At 34.9% G+C, this 23657-nt stretch overlaps 1 protein-coding gene across 3 annotated transcripts in view; it reads left to right on the top strand.

Annotated features, from left to right (window-relative positions):
- Positions 1 to 451: 451 nt before the first annotated feature.
- The window catches only part of LOC149089441 (nephrocystin-4-like), a 40155-nt gene continuing 16949 nt past the window's right edge, over positions 452 to 23657 (top strand). The window contains exons 1-19 of one of the 3 annotated variants that reach the window (XM_089238546.1): positions 452 to 557; positions 2259 to 2450; positions 5163 to 5294; positions 5985 to 6151; positions 7765 to 7823; positions 7977 to 8138; positions 9558 to 9748; positions 9955 to 10073; positions 10902 to 11025; positions 11909 to 12121; positions 12229 to 12383; positions 12545 to 12623; positions 14043 to 14131; positions 15819 to 16001; positions 17047 to 17121; positions 17258 to 17360; positions 19786 to 19929; positions 20076 to 20262; positions 21483 to 21542. In XM_089238546.1, the coding sequence (XP_089094672.1) occupies positions 2298 to 2450; positions 5163 to 5294; positions 5985 to 6151; positions 7765 to 7823; positions 7977 to 8138; positions 9558 to 9748; positions 9955 to 10073; positions 10902 to 11025; positions 11909 to 12121; positions 12229 to 12383; positions 12545 to 12623; positions 14043 to 14131; positions 15819 to 16001; positions 17047 to 17121; positions 17258 to 17360; positions 19786 to 19929; positions 20076 to 20262; positions 21483 to 21542 (2395 nt within the window). In that variant the 5' untranslated portion in view covers positions 452 to 557; positions 2259 to 2297. Of the gene's footprint in view, positions 626 to 854; positions 943 to 2258; positions 2451 to 5162; positions 5295 to 5984; positions 6152 to 7764; positions 7824 to 7976; positions 8139 to 9557; positions 9749 to 9954; positions 10074 to 10901; positions 11026 to 11908; positions 12122 to 12228; positions 12384 to 12544; positions 12624 to 14042; positions 14132 to 15818; positions 16002 to 17046; positions 17122 to 17257; positions 17361 to 19785; positions 19930 to 20075; positions 20263 to 21482; positions 21543 to 23657 lie in introns of those variants that run through there. The other 2 variants (XM_089238544.1, XM_089238545.1) reach the window with 2 other exon arrangements.

Here is a 23657-nt window from a genome sequence, read left to right on the forward strand (position 1 = left end):
CATTGAGTGAATACAGTTTTACTATACCGTTCGGTATCGGACACGTAGAAATTTCCGACCTCTTTCCAACGCTCGGTATTCATTCGACGTCGATCCGACGCCCTGACGATATCGTTGAGCTACTGGGGTTGTTTACTGACGATGTGTGTAATGGCACCTGTCCATGTATGTAATATATCTTTCTCAAGCTTAATAAATGGTTAGGTTCCCCGAAGGCACCCGAATCCCCAGGGACAATGTGTCACCGAGTGTGCCGATCCTGGGTGTGTCTTGGTTCCTATCACTATCAAAAATGATGCAGATAATTGTTTTCATTGTTGTAATTTGCACTTTATTATATAACATGAGCTTACAAGCAATGATGCTAACTTTATTCCTTTCACTTCATTCACACAGGAAATTACGATAGTACAAAAAAAGCCCTTCATTTATGTTTTTTAATTTTACCGCTAGAGTTTCGTGACGTCATGAATCTCATATCTTCTAACCGTGGGCGTCTGTTACTATGGTTACTAGCAGTGTGATCCTATAACGCAAAGGCCAATAGCGAGGATATGGTACCATTGTTTACATTTATTTAATACAAGTTATTCAATAGCATGTTTGACAATATTGAATTTAAATGGTAATAATTTTTTTTTTGTGAAGTAGTTTTGCGTTGCTCAGGTTTGAACCTCTCCATATCAGGGTCGCCTGATTAGCGATCTTGCCCCCCCCCCTCCTTGGGCAAGGGGATTTTCTGAGCCCCTTCCCCATCCCCTATTTGGCAAGGAATGCTTTTCCACCGATTTACTGTTTAAAATTTTCATTTAAAAAAAAAACATGCACTAGAATGTTAGTGAGATCAAACCAGTGTGCAAGCATGTGAGTGACCAAAAGAGTGGCATGTAGAGTAAGGGACCAGATTAGTGAGTGACCAAAAGTGTGACTTAGAGAGTGTGTGTAAGTATTGGAGTGAGTGGCCAATAGAGTAGTGTTTCCTCAACCGCCGGGCCCTGGCATCAGTCAAACCGGGCCATGAGTGTTTCAAGGTTTCATTTTTACCGGTTTTTGTTTCCATTAGTCTAGTTGTGAAACTAAGTCTTCCACTCGCAAAATTGAAATCAGTTGGGCCGTGGGCTTCCATGTTTTAAGAACCACTGATCTAGAGAGCGAGGGACCAAATCAGTGAACGACTAAAAGTGTGAACAAGAAAGTGTGCGAGCATGTGAATGACAGAAAGAGTGAATTAGAGTGTGTGCAAGCATGTGATCTATGGAAACAGTATGAGAACAATCAAAAGAGTGACTTAGAGTAGGACCAGATCAGCGAGTGGCCGAAAAGTGACTTGGAGAGTGTATGAGCGTAAGTGAGAGTAAAAGAAGTGGTGTGGCCTAAAGAGTGTATAAGCATGGGAATGACCTAGTGAGTGATGAATCAGATCGGTGAACAACCAAGGAAGTATTCAAACATAGGAGTGACCAAATATAAAAGAGTGACTTGGAGACTGAGGTGTATTTACAGGGGCAAGAGCTGAGCGAGTTACATAGCCTGCCTAGGGTAATAAAGTTATGGAACCCTGTTTGATAATTCTTACGTTGTGTTTCAAACATTTGCACAATCGTTCATGAATTCATTAGGCATGCATGTCCAGTAGATGTGTAAAAATGGGTAAATTTTTTTCTCATAATGGCTTGAGAAGTCAGTGGTGTCAGGGGTGGCTCTAATGAGAGTGCAAGTGGTGTGGTGCACCTGCGCAGTTTTCTTTGGCCAAGAAAACATGTTACATTTTTTGGCGTTTCTCATTACTTTTATAGCCTTGTTAGGACTATAAAAGCTTTCGCCTGCTTCTTTGATGCTGATGCCAAAGCTTTCAGTTCTTCCAGTTGGCTTTGGTTGGTTGCCAGCAGTACTTTGCAGTTTGCGTCAAACGAAGACATTTTATTACCTTTTCCCGAGCCGTGTCAATCCAGTCCAATCAGAACTGTTGAACAGCCCCTTCAATGCTCAAATCTCTCGCTCTCTTCCAACGCTCGAAATATCTTATGCCATTGAAAAAATATACAGTGTTTCAGAGCGGAAAAATTCCCCCCCCCCAAAAAAATAATTCTGGAAACCTGAAAAAGGACAAATTTTAAGGACAAAAATTCAACCATTTGCTATCTTCACTCATAATACTGTGCTGCGAGTTCTCCAACCAGTTCCTACTACCTGTTCTAGTATATTTTCCATGTAGACTAATGGCTTATGCTTCATTAAATGTTTATAATTTTTCTTAGGTAACTGATCAATATTGACGTGTCACATCTGTGAGAAATATGGTAATAATGACGGGATTAAGCTCTGAAGTCGCAGAGGCCCTCCATTGTACAAAATGCCTGAGCACAAACAGTTTTGGAGATTTGAACCAAGCCGACTGTATTCACTGCTTTGTTGTTAAGCTCGGGGCTCTGGAAGCATCAGACGCAAAAGTAAGTTTTGTTATTTATTACTTAAGTTCCCCACCTTCACATACAGGCCTGTGGTAACAATTTTAATGATCTGCTTTTGAAGTGCCAAGGATGAAACTCAAAAAACCTGGTTTCTTTGTTGTCATCGCTGGACAAATTTTTTTTTTAATCTTGCGGAAGAAAAAAATTTTACCCTAAGAAAAAGGTTAAAAAATAATGTTACTTTTGACTTTTTTAGGTCCCAGTGACCCTCTTTCACGTTCACAGATATTCTGCTATTAATTCTGAAAATGCAAAACTGAATTTTCTGGATGTTATGCCGAAACTGAATAAAAAAAATATATAAAAAATTCAGTTTCTCAGTATATTTTGGACCGAAAACATACCATCTCTTAATACAAAAACGCCAACTGGGGCAAAAATTGCTGTAGTTTAGAAAGGCTCCTATGTCTCCACTTAGGCCTTCACGTTAGTAATGCGTGTTATAAAGAATTCGAAAGTTTCTCTCTGGTATATTGTTCAGCACACTTGCCTGGTATGCGGGGAGGACCCGAGTTCGATTCCCGGAGTTGATAAATCACTTTCTTTCCCAATATTAGTTTCGGCATAGCATCCAGAAAATTCAGTTTCTCCGTTTATTTCGGGCCTAAGAAATACCATCTCTTTAATGCTGCTCTCAGCCTGCAATTTAGAAGCTACACAGAGAAACTTTTAGGCGTCAATACAAATTTTTTAGTAACAATGGCGACCTAGCACCCGGGATTTGCCCAGCTCTGTTTGTTGGCATGTTATAAATAGAGGAGGGAGGAAGATTGCTGCAGTAGATTTTAATTTTGCCCTCATTTTCTTTTTCTCACCCTCCCGCACTTCGTTCTTTTTTTCTCTCTCACCTCATAAATTTTTGAAGAAAGGTAAATATATCCGCTTTTTTGTGGGTAAAAATTTAAGCAGGAGGTACTTCACGTATTTCACGGTGAATACACTTTTTCAGGGAAGAAAAATACTACAACATTCAAAAATTTTCGAAATCTGTTTCATTATATACGGGAGAACGAATACAGATAGAACCTGTTTATTTGGTGTTTCCTTCGAAGTAATTACGTTATGCAATTATGTATTTTTTCCATTGTTCATACAAAGATGTGAATGCGAATTGCAAGCTTTTTTTTCCACAACCTCCAGTTCTTTTGTCGCTGCACTTCTTCAGAACTTGCGAATCATTGCCCCTTAACCAGTCAACTGTCCAATTAATTTCTCCGAGCGTTACCCGCAGTGCCCACTTTTTTTTGAAGATACGCACGCTTTTCCTTCTCCATCTAGTGATGAGAAAATAAAGTAAAAGGTTAGCTCTACAGGTGGCAGCACATGTATGAAAAATTATTTTGTCATATCTATGTGTCTATCTAAAAAGTCTGTCTGTCGTAGGCACCACCATTATGTATGGCAGCGACGGCAAATGCCATCGTAACCACTTGACTGATTAAATTATTTATCCAATGAAAAAGGATAAAAATCACATGGGGCAAGATCAGGGGAATAAGCTGGTTTTAGAAGTATCGGAATGTGATGTTTTAACGGATAATCTGACACCAGGGGAAACCTGTGAGCCAGCGCATTATCATGAGGGGAGCACCCTTGAGGTGGCACCCCAAAGATCTAGCCGCGTCCATCACACCGAATCATGCAGGTGTTTAAAGAGATTCACATGTTCATTCTTCCCCCCACCCCAGTGTCAGATGACGTGTAGAAATATCACATTCCAATACTTCCACAACCAGCTTATTTCCCCCCCCCCATCCCCCCATCTTGCCTCATGTGACTTTTTCCTTTTTCTTGGGATAAAGAATTTGCCTAAGGGGTAATGATTCTTAGGTTCCGAAGAAGTGCTGCAAGCAGCAATAAAAGCACTGGAGGGTGTGACAAAAAAAGGCTTGCAATCTGCATTTACATCTTTGTATGAGCAATGGCGAAAGTACATAATTGCACAGGGTAGTTACTTTGAAGGAAACATCAAATGAACAGGTTCTATCTTTATTCATTCTTCCATAATAAGTGCCTGAATTTTTTTAACTTAGTAGTATAGTAGAAAAGTATATAGGGTTATGTGGTGAGAGGAAAAGAATAACTCCCATTCAGAGAGTTATAATGAAGCTTCACGATAATGATAATAGAGGTAAAGAAAAGAAAACTGAGAACTGGAATAAATTTCTTCCATTTTCATTTGGACGAGATATCTCATATCTCGTCCCTGATGTTTGTGTGTGTGTGTGGGGGGGGGGGGATTAATACAGAAAACTCTGTTTGTTGTTCAGTTTTATAATTTGAATTGAGGCATTCAATATTCCTGTGGTAAAAATTTGAGCAAGAGAAAACTTTAAGCACGTCACAATAAATAAATTTTTCAGGAAAGATATTCGTGCTGATTGACAAATCCCGGAGACACCAGGTGCTGTGATGACTAAAAAGTTGCTATTGATGCCTAAAATTTTTTATGCATGAATATTAGGTTTTGGTGTCTGAGAACAACCCGAAATTTTTGGAATCCGTGTCAGCGAATGTGTACCAACATTTTAAAAAGGTCAATAAATTGTGTAAAAAAAGGTTATAAAATTAATTTATTTCTTGGAGAAAAAAAGGTTTGACTCGTAAATTTTTCTCTCATCTTATTATCAAAAATTTATTTGTGCTTTATAGTCATTACCTTAAATCTATTGTCTTTTATCTATTCCTTAGGATTCAGTAACTGATGATAAGTTATATTATTGCCAGATGATGCTGTACGATTCGAACCATCAGAAATTCATCGGTAATATTTGGACGAGCAAAAGATTCACCTTAAAGAATAGGAAAGGATTTTTGAATCAAGTAAGAATGATTTTTTTTAATGGTTCATACATTTTGAATCAATTGTGTCTAAACATTCATGTTGTTTTGTGCCTTGACCGTAAATTTATTTTAATAAAAATACAAATACGAGGCCACAACAGGCAAAGTGGTAACTGAGAAAAAGATGCCATAACAAATATGGATGTCATATATTTCTAAAACACAGCAACCCCCCAATTGAAAATGCCATTACAAAAACTAAAAACTATATGTATACATACATGATAAAATATAATACCATACCCATAAAGAATGTTATGGTTGTCTTATTCTAAGTATGGATAGCTTCTCGATTTACCCCAACACGTTGCTCGTATTTCTTTTTAAATGTGACAATTGTGTTGGAATTCACGACCCCCCAAGAGTAAGATATGCTATTTATTAACAACCCTATTAGAGAAAAATTCCCTGCGACAACACAACTTAGAATTGTCCATTCCCAATTGATACTGGTGTCCCTTTGTCAAAGCACTCTATTGACAACATATTAATAACACTGTTCAAATTAATAACACTGCTGCATTTTTTTTCCTACCCCATTTCTTTTTTTTCCTTCCCCCATTGTTTTCTTGCTTTGAAATTTGGAACTTTTATTTTAGTGACAAGTAAATTTCTTTTACATAGTTTTATATTGGTAATGAAATCTTATAATATCAATATTTTTCATAGGCCATCTACTTCTACACATCGCTGAACTTGGACGTTCTCCTGCTTACTCTAGAAGTTGTAGAAGCGTCTAAATCAGGTGAGAGTGATCAAACTATTGCCTGGAGTGCTTTCAGTCTTCATGATGGAGACACCAAAATCTCTGGTCCAGAAAGTTCCATTCAGTATAGGCAAGTATTTATCTATCTGCTAGTACACCATGTTTTTCATAAAACTTGAAAAATAACATGATCGTCACATATTCCCAAGGGATCAGCATGATCCATTTCTGGAATTTGTTAGTTTTAGTAAACATCCATGCCCGAACCGGGATTCAAACCCAGACCTGCACAGTGAGAAACTAGCTCCCTAACCGCTCGACTACTCATGTTGGTCTTTCCCTAGTATTAAATAATCACTATTTACATAATTCTCGTAACTATACTAACTACAATAATTTTTATATCAATTAAAAAAATAATGAGATTAAAATGTGAAGATGGAATTTTTTTATGCTGTGAAAGATTTAAAATAGACATATATTAAGTACAAGAACTCGATACTATTTTGATATACAGTCGAGCCTGCTTATAACGAAATCGGATACTACAAAGTATCGAATATAATGATTTTTTTCTTCATCCTAGTGAACCTGAAATACCAGAATACTGTTAAAAATATTGATAATGATGAATCACCGTATTTATGAATACCGGATATAACAAAGTATCGAATACAATGATTTTTTTCCTTCATCCTAGTGAACTTGCAATACCGGAATACTGTTAAAAATATTGATAATGATGAATCGCCGTATTTATGAATACCGGATATAACAAAGTTTTTGGCAGGAATGTAATTTTTTTTCCTACGATTAAGTTTTATAAAATCGAAAATTCTCTTTTAGAAATAAAGTCTGAGCGTGAAGCTCTTCTATACTATTCTGAGAAAGGATATACATTTGTTGGTCAGCATTATCTATAGAGAGGTGACTACCCTAGCTACAGATAATTCTGGTTTTGATCATTCACAGCTGCTTGAATAAAAGGGATCTCCCATAATCACAGTTTTGTTTATGTCAGTGTCTCTCAGGCTTTGTTAACCCCCCTTTCTTTCAAACTGAGTACAACTCTGGTCTATCGCCATGGACAATTTACTACCGATTGAATTGTGCCAGACATGTACCTAACACTCCAAGTGTCTATATAGTGTTGTGTGCGAATTTACCATGCCATCTATATTACAAATTCTGAGTGAAGTGCGATGTTTGAATATATGAATTCCAACATCGCAAGGCCTGTTGCTCTCTCTGGCAAGGCTTTGGGAAATCATCTCGTATTTGCACCTCAAAGTTGGGAACCACAGAAAACCTACTTCAGCTGACCACCACTGTGGCAATGGGGGGGGGGGGGGTTTGAACCCTGATCTTTGTAATGCGAGTCTGTGCCTATCATCACTCGACCTCCCTCCACAATGAATACTTTGATGATCACTACCTTACAGTATATGGGTCTAATATTTTATTCACACCTATGTGAATAATTTTCATTTTAATTCTAATTAAATTTCAAGTCAGCCTGAGAGCACCTATCCCATCTTCACCGCCATTGACCACCTCAATTTTGTTGATTTTTCTCATTGAACTTGAGCATTTATAGTGTATCAGTTATAATGAATATCAGATTTTGTGAGTGTTTTTCAAGTTCTCCTTCAACTTCTTATATATGACTGCTCGACTGTACTTTTTTCATTTCTGCTGCTTGAATTTGAAAATTTTAGACCTGAAATCCAAAATTTTTTGCAGAATTTCTTTGTTCTGTGGCTCTCCGGTAGCATTATTATTGATGACTGATAATCCTGAAAGTGAGTTATTTTATATACCATCTTTCTAAAGGTGTAACTTCTTTTATATGAAGCTACACCTTTATTTTGTTGATACTTGCCCATTTTTATATTTTTTGGCTGAGGTAACTTTATTCTGAAGTTTCTTTATTTGAATTTTTATCCCTTCTTTAGGAGTGATGCAAGCTAAATATCCAGCTGTATTCGAACTTTCTTTTTCAACATCTGCTCATCCACTGCTTATGCGATTTCTCCATCTTATTCCTGAGAATTATTTAGTTGGTTCTTCAGATCCAGTTGTTGGACTGCACAGTTCCAAGAGAGAACTTGCTTTAGGTATTGAATATATTTGTACAGTTTTGGTTATTTACGTTCTCATTTTATGTGTGTTCGGCATAAATTAAATTGGTAAAGGTGGTCACACACATGTATGTGTGGGAAATGCAGCTTCATATTTATCTAGGTTTGATAAATGAGTGTAATTTGAAAATTACTCCCTTAGTCTTTGAATGCAAAAGATTAGTCATGCTTCAAAATAAAATGAAAAATTACTTCTGACATCAAGACTTCTGATTTTCATGTATAGGCCTATATAACAGGTTGTGACAAATCAAAAAATAATTTAGTCTCTAGCTAAATTTTTTAAGAACCAATCATTTTTTTTCTGAAAAATTGACCCTAAATAATGCATTCCCCCCTCACCCCAAATTTTTGGAACTAGGTGACACCTTCCCAGTAGGAAAATGTATTGTCATGAAATCAGAAAGTTTTATGTCATTATTGAACTCCAAATCAGCAGTTACATGTTGGAAAGTTTAGACACCAACATCGATTTTTTAGTATATCCCAACCTGGCACTTGGGATTTTTGAAGACCTACTATATATGTCTTATAATGGGCTTGACAGTTGAGTGCGGTTAGCACATGAACTTCTGACTGATTTGGGCTCTCACCCAGAGGTGTCATGTAAAAATAGCCATTATGAATCTCTGTCATACTGTAAGTTCCAGTCTAATTAGCCTTTGTGTGCATATACAGTTGACGCTCTTATAATGACCCTCTTGTTCCACGGAAAACAAACATTATATTAGGAGGTTATTATATTGAACGTTTAAAAAATCATAAAGTTCAACTTCTCCAGAAAAATTATGTATTGTATTGACGTAACAACAAAAAAAATCTTTAATTTTCTCCAATCATCAAAGGTCGTGGCCACCCACTCACCAGTGAATTTTGTCAAGTTTTTGGCAACAAAACAAATGGGGGGCTGAACTGAGTTTGGCCATTGTAATGAATTGAATGCCATTTACCTGTCATTATATTGGATAAAAAATAACATGGTGGAAATAGGAAAATATTTGGGACCTGTCGCACTGGTCATTATAATGGATGGTCATTGTAACGAGCGTTGACTGTAATAACCATGCCACATCAAAAGTTATCGAACAAATATAGCTAATTTTTCTTATTTGAATACAAATTAATGTATAGCCAGTTTTAAAAAAAAGTAACCAAATAAAATATTTACGATTGGTTTGTTCATATCATGTTTTCATGTCATTGTAACGAGCGTTGACTGTAATAACCATGCCACATCAAAAGTTATCGAACAAATATAACTAATTTTTCTTATTTGAATACAAATTAATGTATAGCCAGTTTAAAAAAAAAAGTAACCAAATAAAATATTTACGATTGGTTTGTTCATATCATGTTTTCACACATTCATTATTTCAAAATTATTTTCTTTTTAAGGTCTTGATCCCTTGAAAAAAGGCCAGCTTCAAAAGTGTTGCACTGTGAAGTTGGGATCTGTTTTCATTAAATATGTGCCTTCCTTGTGTGCATTTGAATTGGAAGTTGTCAAAAAGCTATTGGAAGAAAGAGAAGCATCTGAGTCTGAACAACATGAAGGAGAATTGACGATAGTCCAAAGGCATCTGCAGGTAGTACTTTTTCCTCTTTTATGTGTTGTTCTTTTCTATTTTTCTTCTAGATACTTCATGTATTTCAAGAACAATGCAAGTTCAGAATAGTATTTTCTACATTCTATCAATCGTATTTTGTTATTGTTATATGTATTAACATGAAGATTGTTGTCAATATAGATTAATGCATCACAGGTTTTTAATGGGAAATATATTTAATCCAGGTTGGAGTTCACAATGGTCTTTGTTATACCCAAGAATCTGATTCATATAGGCTTATCGTTGAACCAATTGTCTCCCAAGGGTCTGTAACTCATTGTTCATCCAGTTCAAGTACAAACAGGTTTCAATTATTGTTATTTTATAATTTTAATTATCCATCCAGGCTTACATACAAGTATATATAGGTAGGTACAGGGATTTTGATGTAACAAATCTTCATTATGGATGACCATATTGTCAGAAACGGCTTCCTCAATTTGCCCTTGTTAAGCAATTTTCAATCACAGAAAAATTAATTCCGTGAGATAAAATTGTGTGTTGTATTTCTGGAGCTGTATACAGTAATACCCCAATGTATGTGCCTTTCTATGAAAATTGCGCATTACTCAAATTCAAGCATAATCACAGGGTAATTGCTAAATTTATAGCAATTCCAAGGATTATAATAAAGTAAAAATTGTTTGGTTTGGTTGATTATAACAGTATATGTGCTGAACAACATTGATTTTGGATAGGCTACAGTATAAGCTGCGGAAATTGTTAAAGAGGAGAACTTGACTATGATTTCTAGACATTCCAAGAGTTGGTGTGGCATCTGCCATTTTTGCAGACTGTTCATGATTTCATACCGGAAGTCGACCGTTATTGGTAGCCTTAAAAAAAATTTTTTAATGTGATGTTCATCAGTAATAATTCAACGGGTCTGCAACTCTTAAATAATTGCAACCCATAGGTGAAAGTGGTTTTCTTGACTCTAAAACCAAGGTTTTATGAAAATTTTTCACAAAAGTGTGCCTTTTTTGAGTATTGTATAAATAAATTAATTATGAAGCGCTTTGTTGTGTCACTGTTTTGAAAATAATTTTTTACTCATGATTTCTAACAAAATTTATATTTTTCCCTGTGTCAAAGTAAATTTTGATTCAATATTATTCATTATATCCATCAGTTATCCCAGAGATGAGCAGCTCGTAGTCCGTAGCGACATCAAAATACCCAATGTGCCTGATGACGTCCGAACATTGCTTGTATTTAATGTTGAATACACTTTCTCCAGCAAAGAAAAATCAGAGGTGGGTCACCAAATTTTATGATTTAAATCTGAATTTATGTGGGTAACTTTATGATGAGGTTTAAAATGATTTAATGGAATATTAGAATTTTTGAATAGGTGAGTTTGTGCTGAAAAAAATGTCGCAATCGATGCTCTTTCAAACAAACTCAAACAGACATGGACAATTGGCTTATGAAATTGAAAGTTTCTAAACAGGAAAGACATTCATAGCATCAGCATATCGTTTGAGACTAGAAGATTCTCTCTCTCATTCATAAAAACATGTGAGTTTATAAATCAGGGGTTCATAAAATGGAGCAACAACTGTATAATTATGGCCATAACTGAAAATGCTAGCCAAACTCCCCTTTGAAAAGAAAAAAGTCTTGCCACATCAAGTAATTAACTTTACAACATTAATTTTACACATTAGAATATTCGTTCATTGGTTTTTTTCTTCAGAAGGTGAAGGACAGTGTCTGAACTGAATATACATGTGCGAAACTTACATAAATTCATGGTTGGGGGGTCCACAACAATTAATTCAGACACAGCCATCTTTCCAGAAATAAAATGGTAATAAGTTGTCTGTGGTGATTTGGCCAGGGCTAGGTACAGTTTGAAAGAATGTCCAGAGTCTGGGTACTTTTTTGACATGACTAGTCATTTTGAAAATGAGTCAATCTCTAAGTGTTTGAACATTTGCAATGACATGCATGTTGTTAAGGTTCAGAAGCCTCGCCTACTGTTTTTCTATCACGTGTCGTAGAATCTTGTGTAGATAGTTTGAAATTGTGAAAGTTGTAAAATTATGTTGTTGTTTTTTTCAATTGGTTTGGTTTTGGTCGTATGAAAGAGTTTTGGTATTTTTCCCAACATACTTGATTTATGGATTTTTTCAGCTTTCGAATAACAATATTACTGGTCTCACCATGTGCCCTAGTTCTTCAATGTCTGTTCTTTGGGGAGCTTGTCTATTGTCTTCTGTGAAGTCTGGTGGTGTTATACCTGTCCCTCTGTGTAGTGATCCAATGTATTTTCCAAACAAAACACTGCTCTTAAAAGTTCCGTCATTTGATGCCACTCTTGTGTGCTCAGTTTTAACTCCTGAAAAAGTAAGCAGATTATTTTTTTGCTTTTATTTCTTGCTGTGTATCATTTGTTTATTTAATTTTTTGGACGATTATAAACCATGATCTCTTTTTTTTTACCCTTCATACAGGATGGCAGCTTACTCTCATCAAGAGTAATACCTCAACCAGATGATATGTTGGGTTACTCAGACAGCCTGGAGGCTATATCGGTCCCATCTCATCTCCACCAGCTTTCAAAATCAGAAAAACGTCTGGTACACAGACGAAAATCCAAATCATATTCGTAAGTATTTAGGTAATATTTCACAACCAAGTTTTGTGTAGATTTTGTGCATGTAATTTTTCACTGTTTTTGTTTCAATTTCCCTCATACTAGTTTTTAATTGTTGTGTCAGACTTTTTATTCTATTCTAACTTAAGAATTCACCATCTTCCTTTCTACAGAAATCTCAATGCTTCATCCTCCACACACCTTGTCAAATCTCGGCATCAAGCAGATAGAGTTGATCGAGCTTACAGAGAAGTATGTACTGTGATATCTTGGCTGTAATTTGTACCGATTAGTTTAAGAAACTAAATCTTGTTCGAAATCAATTATGATTGTCTCCAAGTTGCGAAATTAACTGAAAGCAATACTTTTATCTGTTTAACTCAAGTTTATGAATACTGAGTGTTAACCGTTGTATAAATCAATTACTTGTTTGAATTCAAAGCATGTCGCAATGGTTTATGAAACAATCTTTTCATCTTATTTTTACAGAAACTCAAGAAAAAAGGCTTAATCTTATTTCTGCCAAATAGTTCATTCTCAAATAAATTTTATTCCATTTGAAGAAAAGATCCCTTATTTTAACCAATTGACATGAACAACTATTTTCTTACGAAAATAGTCTAGTTTTACCTAAGTGTTTGTTTCTTCCTGTTAAATACTGATGATGAAGACTCGTTCTTATGAATTGATTAATTGTAATTGTTTTCAAGGAATTATGTCAATGTTGCATTGAATAAAAAATATTAAAATTCTTGAATATGGTGACAAAACATTAATACAAAAATGTATGTTTTATTTATTAGTTACAGTGGAACTTCAGCTTACTAGCATAATTCATTCCTTGAGTGTGCTGCTCATAGTCTGAAACACTCATATATTGAATCAAACTTCTCCATAGGAAATAATGTTACCCTAAATGATTCGTTCCACAACTGCCTCCCTAACACTAGCCAAGATCTTTTTTCGAAAGGAAAGTGCAGATTAGTTAATTTTAAATTATTGTATTTTTAGTTATTTTATATTGAAGACTCAAGTATTTCTGGAATGATGCAAGACTGTAGGTTCCCTTTGAAATACTCTACTTGCATCAACACCCAACAAGAGGATGAGACCGCCTTTTGTATACTTGTGCCACACCAGTAGTCAGTGACGTCCAAACAAATAGGCTCAAATCTAACAGGTCACTAAACTATTGAACGATTTCATAATACACATATGTGTACTATATAATTTTCATTTTGGCTCTGAAAAATCCTTAAGCAGACTCCTCATCTAGTTAAGATGGCTTTGCCCGCACTGAGAGAGAGCAAACTGTATGCTTTTTAGTTGCGATTACATAATATAGACAATGCAAATATACAAAGCCTCATAAAGAGTACTGTTCATTTAGGAATCCTTGGTGTACATACTGCTAGTAATGTGAAAAAAAATCTCATTTATCAAATCCAAATATATTGAAAATTTTTAAAATATTTTTTTATCTTGCTAGACATTGTTTGTTAATGAAGTGAAATTTTGCTTAAAATTTTTGCTCATCTTGCGAATCACTCATAATTCAAAGTTTTACACTGAAATTCTATTTCCCATATAATGTATGATATTAACACCATTACATGAAATAATATAATTTTTTTATTAAATATCTGTAAGTTTTTCATTTCTCTTTTCCAGAATGAGCAGATGGAGGAAGTTAACGTAATGCCCTCATCAATACCATTTGTGCCTCCTCCTTCATTATCATCTATTCAACAGCATGTTATGTAAGTTGAAACAGTTCATTCTTTATATACTCTGAACATATTTGTTTTACAAGAAAGTTGTTTTTTCCTACCCACAATTCAAACTTTTTTTATGTAATTGTAATTACATTGTGCTTTGCAGTCACACATTATAACAACTATCATTTATTGTCACAGTTTTTTTAGGGGTCCCTAATAGCATAATTGGTGCTTTGGGCTTATACTCATTATCAAGTGACCTCTTGTGTTATTTCTTACAGGGTTTCTAACTACCTGGAAAATCAGGTGAAAATTTAAGTGAAAAATATCCAGGGAAAGTGTAAAATATTTGACAAAAGTCAGGGAAAAGTTCTGCGAAGGGGAAAAAACAAACTTGAAGACAGAAATTCGAAATGTTAAGATTTTGAATTGTATTTCTTTCTTCTTGAGTTTCTGTCAGGAAAATGATCGGGCAGATTTTGCCGGGAACTCTGTATTTTTATCTGTCCGCAGGTGGTAACTCTATACAATATTGAGGTCTAGCTGTAATTGTTAAATGAAAGTCATTTTGAATATTTGACTGTGAATCTTTTCCTGTTAAACAAACTCAGTCATTGTTGGGACACAAAAAATTTTCAACGAACAAAGTTAAATCGAACATTTATTTGCTGCTTCTGACTAAAATGAAGGCATCACTACAACTAGTCAAGAAAAAATGAACGGGGGGGGGGGGTGTCATTTGATAACATCACCATCTGATGTGGTACTTATCCTATATTACATGTTGTACCCCCCTCCCCATGCCAGAAGTACAAATGTACAAATTTTCACTTTTTTGGATTTATTAGCTGTAAACACACAGATGTTTAACCCTATTGAAACACTTGTTACAAAGTATTTTAGGGAAATGGTACTCATAGGGTAACATGGGTAGAATAAACATTAAAACATCATTTCCCGCATATTAGAAATATATGCCTTCATGCTTCTGGCATGGGAATGATATCTGATATAATATTGATTAAAACTTACATCAAAAATGGCATATTCTATAAACAAACTTTGGTTGGCGACAGTGATAATTGATATATCCCTACAGTGCATACTGTTGCCAATTGGCAGCATCTACTTTAAACATGTTTCTTTTCTTGTTGCCAACTGGCAACTTCATGTTTGAGACTTCCATTATTCCCATTTTTCATTTTCATTCAAAAGCCATTAATAGGTGGCAATAAAACTCCTCAGTTAAAAAAAAAAATGTAAATCTTGTGTAATCTGTCGAAAAAGAAAATCATGCACTGAAGGTTCGAAATGATTTATTTGCACTTCTTTTTTTTTACGTTGCAACCCAATTTTTTTTCTTTCTATAGTTTTAATCACAAAAAAGGTAGTTATATGTTTGGAAAGTAATAATACATCATTTATTTTACATAATACATTTATTTTATATGCAAGTTTACATGCTCTGTACATCCTCTTTAAGACCGTGTATAAGAAGTACAATTCGGAATAGTTTTTTTTAAATATTTTTCCCTGGCTTTCTATAGTTTTAATTAATTATGGGTAAAATACAAAATCATGCATTGTGGGGATATACTCTTAATATTTGATTTGATTTTTATACATTATGAAACAAATCTTCTTTCAAGAGGTTTCTTTGTTTAACATACATATTTACATATATGTTTCCCCACTGTGTATTTAAAAGAGCATACTCTCTTATATAAAGGCCTCTGACATCCAAACTCTCAGAGTATGTGCGTATATTGTCTGCAAAACTACAGAATGTGTATGACACTCAAGGCAATGCTGCTGTTTCCATTGATCCATCAGAAATGTACACCATAGTTCCAGAGAGAGAATCTTCAATGGAAGGAAACAGGATAGTTTTTCAGATTTTTGGACTTTGCGGGTAAGAACAGTGTCTCTTATATCATTAAATTTTTTTCTCATAGAGTCATAAAGTTTATTTAGACAGCAGTAGTTAAGTAAATCCAATATTACATATTCAGTCTGTCTTTTCAAAGTGTATCTGAGAATTATTTTTTTCCAATTATGAAATTTGCATGAGAATCATAGAAATTAGTACAGTCCATGCTACTAAATGTGATTGTATCAGAACTCTGGGTTTCTGATAATAATAACCAAATGAGAACTATATCCGCAAAAAGCCCTGTTCAACAGCATGGTTACCATACATCCTGTGTATGGGATGTATGGTAAATGGGCAATTGGTAAAGCAGGACAACTCTGTTTTACTTTCTCAAATAACTAGTTACAAAATGTTCAATCATTTCTTTTTTTTTTTTATTACTCTATTCCAAAACTGGACTTCTTTTTTTTCCTTTGAGCTAAAATCTTGCATTTTTGCTATTCAGCCATTGTGAGGCATTAGAATGGAACTGTCCGATATCACAAATTACGCTCTTTTCTTCTTTTAATATACAATGCGTTCCACAGATCCCTTGAGAAAGTCTCTTCGAAAAAGGATTTTGAATCTGGTCAACTGAAGAAAACTGATCACAAGAATTAAAGGAAAGGGATGCTTTTTTTTTTGTCATCCCTATAGAGAGGCCATTGTAAAAGCAACTCCACACATACATGGATCACAGTGAAAACTATGGACTGATTATGACTAATCATACACATTAATTAGTATGGAAACATTTGTCAACAAGGATTGGGGGTAAGAGAGCATCTTCTAGTCTCCAACATAGTCTTGGAGCCTGATAACGATAACTTACAGGGGAAAAAAAATGTTTGACCTTAGCTTCAGAATGCGCAAAAAAAATTTTTGATGGAAGAGAAATAGTTAACATTATCAAAGTCCCAATAAAAAAAAAATTCCCCACATTATAATATTGGTTCATTCCGTTCTGTGAAAAAGTGATAGCAATATCCAAATGATAACATTATCCTTGATTCTAATAAACAATGCCAACTATATTTTGTTTCAGGATGTCATCAGGTATACCCAATGCTCTGTCCTTCAAGTTCAAATTCTACCGTTTTCCCACTGTTAAGACTGAGAGGTAAATACTCTGGCTTTTCTATCCTTGTAATAAAATTTAGCTCTTTACCGCAAGATTTCATTATTATTGCTTTTTTTAACTATGCTATTTCAATAATAATTATTCTGTGAAACAAATTGAAGTTTTTTTTCTTCAGCCTCTTTGTTCAAACCATTGATAATGAAGAGGATATAAATGCCTCCCACCTTCACATACTACACACTAATAATCCGATCCGTGAAGATTGTTTTGGCTGTCAGGTGAATATTTTTGATTCATTTTTCAAGAAACTTGTATGTAATAATATGTTTATTCCATATTGAACTTCTAACTGACATGTTTTCTGAGATAGTTAAAATGTTTTTAGTTTCTTATATTTTCACAATAGGCAAAATAGCTTTTATAGGTGACTAGCAAAAATACCCAGTGCTGCACAAATTTTCTTCAATTACTGGGAAGATTGAAAAAGTGATAAACCATTATAAAGGAATAAACTGGTATACATAATACTGGCAGCATCAAAGAAGTGACAAACAGGCATGTGCATGTCTGAAACGCATTGTTAGGGAACCGTAGTAGCCAAAGTAAACATTCAAAAAGCGATTGTTGGGGCCCAGGAATCATTGTTGCCTGATGGTTTCTCGCCCATTTCAGGCATTTGCAAAGCTCTGATGAACTTTTAAAGTAGCTTATGGTTCAATCCCGCTCCAAAAATCCCAACAAACCGGCAAAATTTGGCAATGATCCGTCTAACATATGCCCACACACGAAAACAAACAAATAATTTCTACTTTTTCGTATCTTTGCATTTTAATTACGTGGAGTGGGGTCTCTTTATTTCTTTCCTTTCTTTTTGCCAAGAAGTATCCATTATTATTTCTTATGCCTAGTAGTAGCCATAGTCTTTTTAACCAATGCAATAAATAAATCACTGTTTCTTGCTGGTAAAGTTACTTTTCAATTTGAGAATTTAAATAGTAAGAAATGGTGAGCAGTTTACTGTGAGCACCTTAAGTAATGAGTACAAAAAAAAATCACTTGCTGTTTCCAAATGCTTATTAATAATAGCTACTTACTTCCCATTTGAAAATAAGAATAGAGTGCAGTAATAGATGAACTTGGAGTTACACGATTTTCTGTTGAAAATGTGTATATTCTTGAAATTCACTACTCAATTCATAATCTTTGGATAAATGCTATATTGGTTGTGATTATTAAGTTATAATCATGTAAAAATTGTGTGTTTAGTTTGAATGCCATATGAAATGAAACTACTCTGATTTTTGATTGGTTACACCAAGGGTTCTCTTAAAGCTTTGTCACTCTCGGCTCCCTTGTCCAATTCATCATTCATCTGCGGCTTCCCAGAATAGTTTAGTGTAAATATATTTCCACTTATAAAAGAACCACTTCAAATCATAAATAAGCATACAAATGAACATCCAGCTTAAGGTATAATCTCCAGCTCACCGCAGCACCCCTGACAAAGGTACAGAATCCACAGGTGCCTCTTTGAAGAAACACTACATTATTGTATATGCTAGGGTGGTTCCCAACTTCAAGGTGTAAATGTGAGCTTATCTCCCCATTAAAAAGTCTCGCCACAGAGACCTTTGAAGACCGTACATACCCGCTTCCCAGCTCAGAGAGATATCGAAGCATTCTCAGGGGATGGATGGATCCGGAAGGTTTTATTATAAACAACACAACATTGTCGCCTCAGATGTGTGTGAAGGCAACAAAAAATAAAATATACATAAAAACTATCGTCAATCTGAAATCATATAACAGATGATTAAAATCGCAACAACAAACTCCAATAGGAATTAAAATTATAAACAAGATTATACGATGTGATAGCATATAGTCCTTCCCATAAGAAAAATACCATCATCAGTTAATCGATTGATTGTCAATAATCTGAATCTAATGTGTGCCAATAATGAATATAAAATTTCGAATCGCAGTAAATCATCTAATCACAGTCATCCATTGTCCAGCTTCCACATGTCAGTTCGATTGTTAGCATCAGTATTCAGTAGTTGTAGATGCGCTGTTGTCTAGGCCGCAAGTTGTATGACCTCGCCTGACTGCTGCTCTCTCATGGGGGCGGGTACGTGACATCAGTAACTCCTCTTAGTCTTGGCCATAAATCGTACTCTCTCACCTGACTGCTGCACTCCCTTGATGGCACATACGTCGAGTCGGAGCCTCCTGTCAGTTCGCATGCTCCCCTGGTTTTGTTGTGCATATGGTGCAAGTTCTGCTCCAGAAACCTGATAAGACTTATGAGGCAGCGGAAGTTCATTGGACTACAAAGGGTCCTTATCCTCTAGGCTGAGGTATAAGACTCTGGCATCTTACAAAAGTGGAACTGAGCCATCTTTGGACACTGTGTTGCATAATGCCAGAGAGATCCAGAAGCTCCACAATTATAAGCAGAATGAGTTGAGCGCCTCAGAGACCAACAAGTCTATCACTGTGCACTTGAAAGGCATTGAAGAAAGATCATGGACACTAGATTTGTCTAGATTTCAAGTGATTGCGTTTTTTTTTTTTTTTTTTTTTTTTTTGTAGCTTCTTTTTATATCAAAGACTTTACATTACTTTTTAACAGTATTTATTTCTAATGCTTCATGCTTAATATTTGAATCTCAATATTGAAATGAATCCTAAAACTTCCAGGTTACTTACCACATAGATCCTTCAGAGCTGGCACCAGGAGAACATAAACCATTCATCAGATACTTATCAAATGGAAATATGATCATAGATGTTTTTGATGCTGAATCGTTGCTGTATTTTGGCACCGTAATTATTCCTCTAAAGGTATAATATTCTCATTAAATGAAAAGATGCATTTTTTATAATCATTCCAGTTCAGACATAACTTGTGTTTCAAAATGACATTATTATTTGTATGATGGTTATTTTCTATTACTTTTCTATTTATTTATTCAATGTATGCTCTTCAGTATTTGTGCCGCCAAGGTAGAGATGCTGTGACTACTACTTTGGCTTTGGATGTGAAGCACTTGGAATTTTTGGATGATACACCTGGCCCAGTATTGCCTCTGATACCAGTATCAAAAGCTCAGCTGTTTGTTCGAATGTCAAGTATTCGAGTACCTCTGACTGCTAATGCATTGTCAAAACTCAAAGGTAAATAATGGTAATACTCTGTTAAATTCATTTTCTTTTACTTTTTCCCTGCCATAGCGAAAATCGTTAAACAGCAATTTTCAATGAAGTGGGCTTTCTTCTGATTTTCAGCAGGTACAAAGTAAGGCGTATAGGAAGATGTGTTGTATTCAGAAATTAGCTTTGTAAAATATATGGGCCTGTCATATTTCTGAAATAGAAAGGTTTAACACGTAGTTAACTGGTGTGATGTGGTCATTTTGTACCCCACACAGTGTTTATCTTGCCACTCCCTTCAGAAATAAATACATCTGATCCATTTTGTTACCAGTACCTTTCAAACTGGTTGTTTACATGTGTTTGACAAATTTATGATGCTCTTATGCTTTTGCTTTCCTTTATATCACTGGTCAAAGTTTTCGTGGGGTACGAAATTACCCTACCTCACCACTTGCGTGAAGCTTTTTTTGTCAGACCACCCAAGTATTCAGATCGGAATGGCACTCAAAAGAGTGTCAGTTATTTAGATAATGTTAATCTTGAAACATTGGATAACCAAGGTTGACCATAAGGGCAGTGCTATTAGTGAATTGTATGTAAGATCAGTGTGATCAGCATGTCATGGTGTTGTTTGCAAGAACTGTTTCCGACATTGAATAAGACTAACTTTGGTGCTTGTGAAAATACTGTAAATATTATTTGAATTTGTAAATTTCATTTTCTAAGTATATTTCAATCATACCTGTTCATTTTTTAATCATGAAAATTGTGTTTAAAAAAAAGCCATGCATTTTTCCCACTATTTCTTTCAAATGTGTATCTTAGTAAAAAGTCATCTTGAGAAAATAATTGAAGAAAATTGAGAAAAATTATTTAAAGACTTAATTCATAGATGAATGAAGTCATGTTAAAAACTTGTTGCTTTTATTGAAACTCTTTTTGTTGATTTTTTTAAATACATGAATATTTGCTGGAGTCAAAATGGCACCATGACAGCAGTTATGCACAAAATTTTCACAATGTCAGTTAGGGATTAAAAAGGCGAGATATCTTCCCGCCGGTTATAGGGTTAATTATCCAGTACAAAATAAAATCATACACACACTCAGATATATAAAGTATTTATTCTATGTACATGTTTGTTTGTATGCATGCTATCAATGCAAGTTCTAGTCCAGGTCAATTGTCATATTATAGCATTGAAATTCTAAATTGAATATCTCAATTTCTGTATTTTTCAGATTCAGAAGAATCATCTGTCGTAGTTCCCGCATCCAGGGTTCAGGATTCGCATCATAAGTGTGAGTATTTACAAATGATCAGTGTGGATCGAAGAAAATTCATTCTAATGGCAGGGCCGTCTAAAGAGCACCATGAGTTCCTGAGTCAAGTGATTTTTCTGAGGCCCTACCAGGCAAATTTGCGCACATACTCTTCAAAACTTTCAGCTATATATATATATAGCTGAAAGTTTGCCTGGTAGGGCAGTATATATATTTTTTTTTCTTTTTTTTTTTGTGAGGCCCTCAGAGGCCATTTACGGTTGGCCCATGCGTTAAGACTGTACTGTCCAATGCAGTAGTTCTCAACCTTTCTTAGGCCATGCGCCACCAAAGCTTCTCTGAAATCCTGATGTTTCCCTGCAGTATGAGTTGCAGCAGTTCTTAACTAGGTGTCCTTGATGAGACTTGGTGAGGAAGGGGGAGGGGGGTGTGAGCTTGGATGAGATAAGAATTGACTCATTGTTCTTAGATTGCTACATACAGAAAAATTATTTTGTAAAGGGGTCCGAGAGAGAGGCTTACATATTTCTTATTGGCACAGAGGGTCTGTGGTCTTCATCTTACTGTCACAAAAATTGTCCATAGAAAACAAAACGTTAAGAACCTCTGGTTAAATCCCTTCCAAAGAAAACACTGAGGGGAAAATGAAAGAAAGAATTCATCAAGAAATTTTTTAAGAAGTATAAATTTGAACTGATATAAAAAAAATGGAGGCGTTCTGAAAAATTCTAATCCTTAACAAAACAAAAACTCATTCTCAAATTGCTCCCCCTTCTTTCTGAAAATCAAATTTCTCCCTTGTGGGGCTTGGGTCCCACATTGAGAATCACAATGGTCTTAATAGATCTTAATAGAGACATGTGTTCGGTAGTGTTGAAAAATAATGTATGAGGAAGCCATAATGGTCATTAAAAGAAATCATTGTAAGCATTCAGATACACATCTGGCTTTTATAGGAGAATGTGGATAAAAGTTGGTGAAGCTACTATGACATAGTAGACAACCTGCATAATGCTGTCAAGAATAAGTGATCTTGCATGCTTTCGTGATGGTTGATTTTTATGGCCTAAATACTGCTTGAAAATGCTCTACAAAAAATGCATGTACTTGTATGCCCTAAAAAAACTAAAAATATGCTTTAAACAAGAAAAATACTTAAAAATTTTGCTCTTCCACTTCCAATAAAATTAATTTCAGTTAAAATATGTATGAATGAGGAATATTAATGCAATTAACATCATTTTAAACCATCAGTTGTTGTGTGAACTGAAATTCTTTGATCTAACCAACTGCCAAATGTATAGGCTTCACATAGAATCAGTAGCACAGCTTTTTTTTTTTTCAAAAAATATTTTGGTTTCTGTATCAAACTGAAAGTTTACTGCTTAAAAGCATATCCCGTAGGGGAAAAAACAACTTAGAAGCACAAATTTATCAATGAAGTTGCTAAAATGAGAGTATAATCAAACCTCCTCAAGACAAACTATGCCCAATATAATTTTCTCTTAATAAGAATTAAATATTTTTCATGTTAGACACAACCAATTCACTGTTTTGTTGGTTAGTATAAAATTTGTTTAGTAACAATATTTTTGGTATTTTTTTACTTCATAAAAAAGTTTGACTGCATTTTGTCTCGTTTTACTGTTGGATGTGGTAGCACATACAGGCAAAACAATTTACTGAATTGTTTCTTGTGAATTGTAAGACAGATGGCAGCACTTCTTGAATGCATAACATAAATGGTAAATCAATTTAATTAACAAAAATAATTTACTGCCCTGGTATTCTTGGGGGGGAGAAAGGACAGTGAAACCCGAACTTGACGAATCACCAGGAAACCTTGAGGATAAGATTAGTATGCAATAGGTCTGCTTCGTAAAATTCTGTCTCTAGCTTGAAGAAAGAGGGAGAAGAAATTGTGGTATTGTCACTAGCATGAATGTAAAGATTTTCTAAACCAGAGAAAGAGATAGAGGGATAGTCAACCTTCTCCCAAGTCAATGGTACAATCAAGATTATTTCCGAAGCGCATGCCCCCTCCACAAATTTTAATGTGCAGACCATGCATCCTCTCCTGTAAAAACAGTACGGGACAGGAGTATTCTCGCTGTTCCTGCAAAATATTGTTCC

The sequence above is a fragment of the Pholcus phalangioides genome, unplaced genomic scaffold (assembly GCF_987345545.1).
Source record: "Pholcus phalangioides strain wild (caught in Gottingen) unplaced genomic scaffold, Ppha-v1.0 ptg000002l_1, whole genome shotgun sequence".
Lineage (NCBI taxonomy): Eukaryota > Metazoa > Arthropoda > Arachnida > Araneae > Pholcidae > Pholcus > Pholcus phalangioides.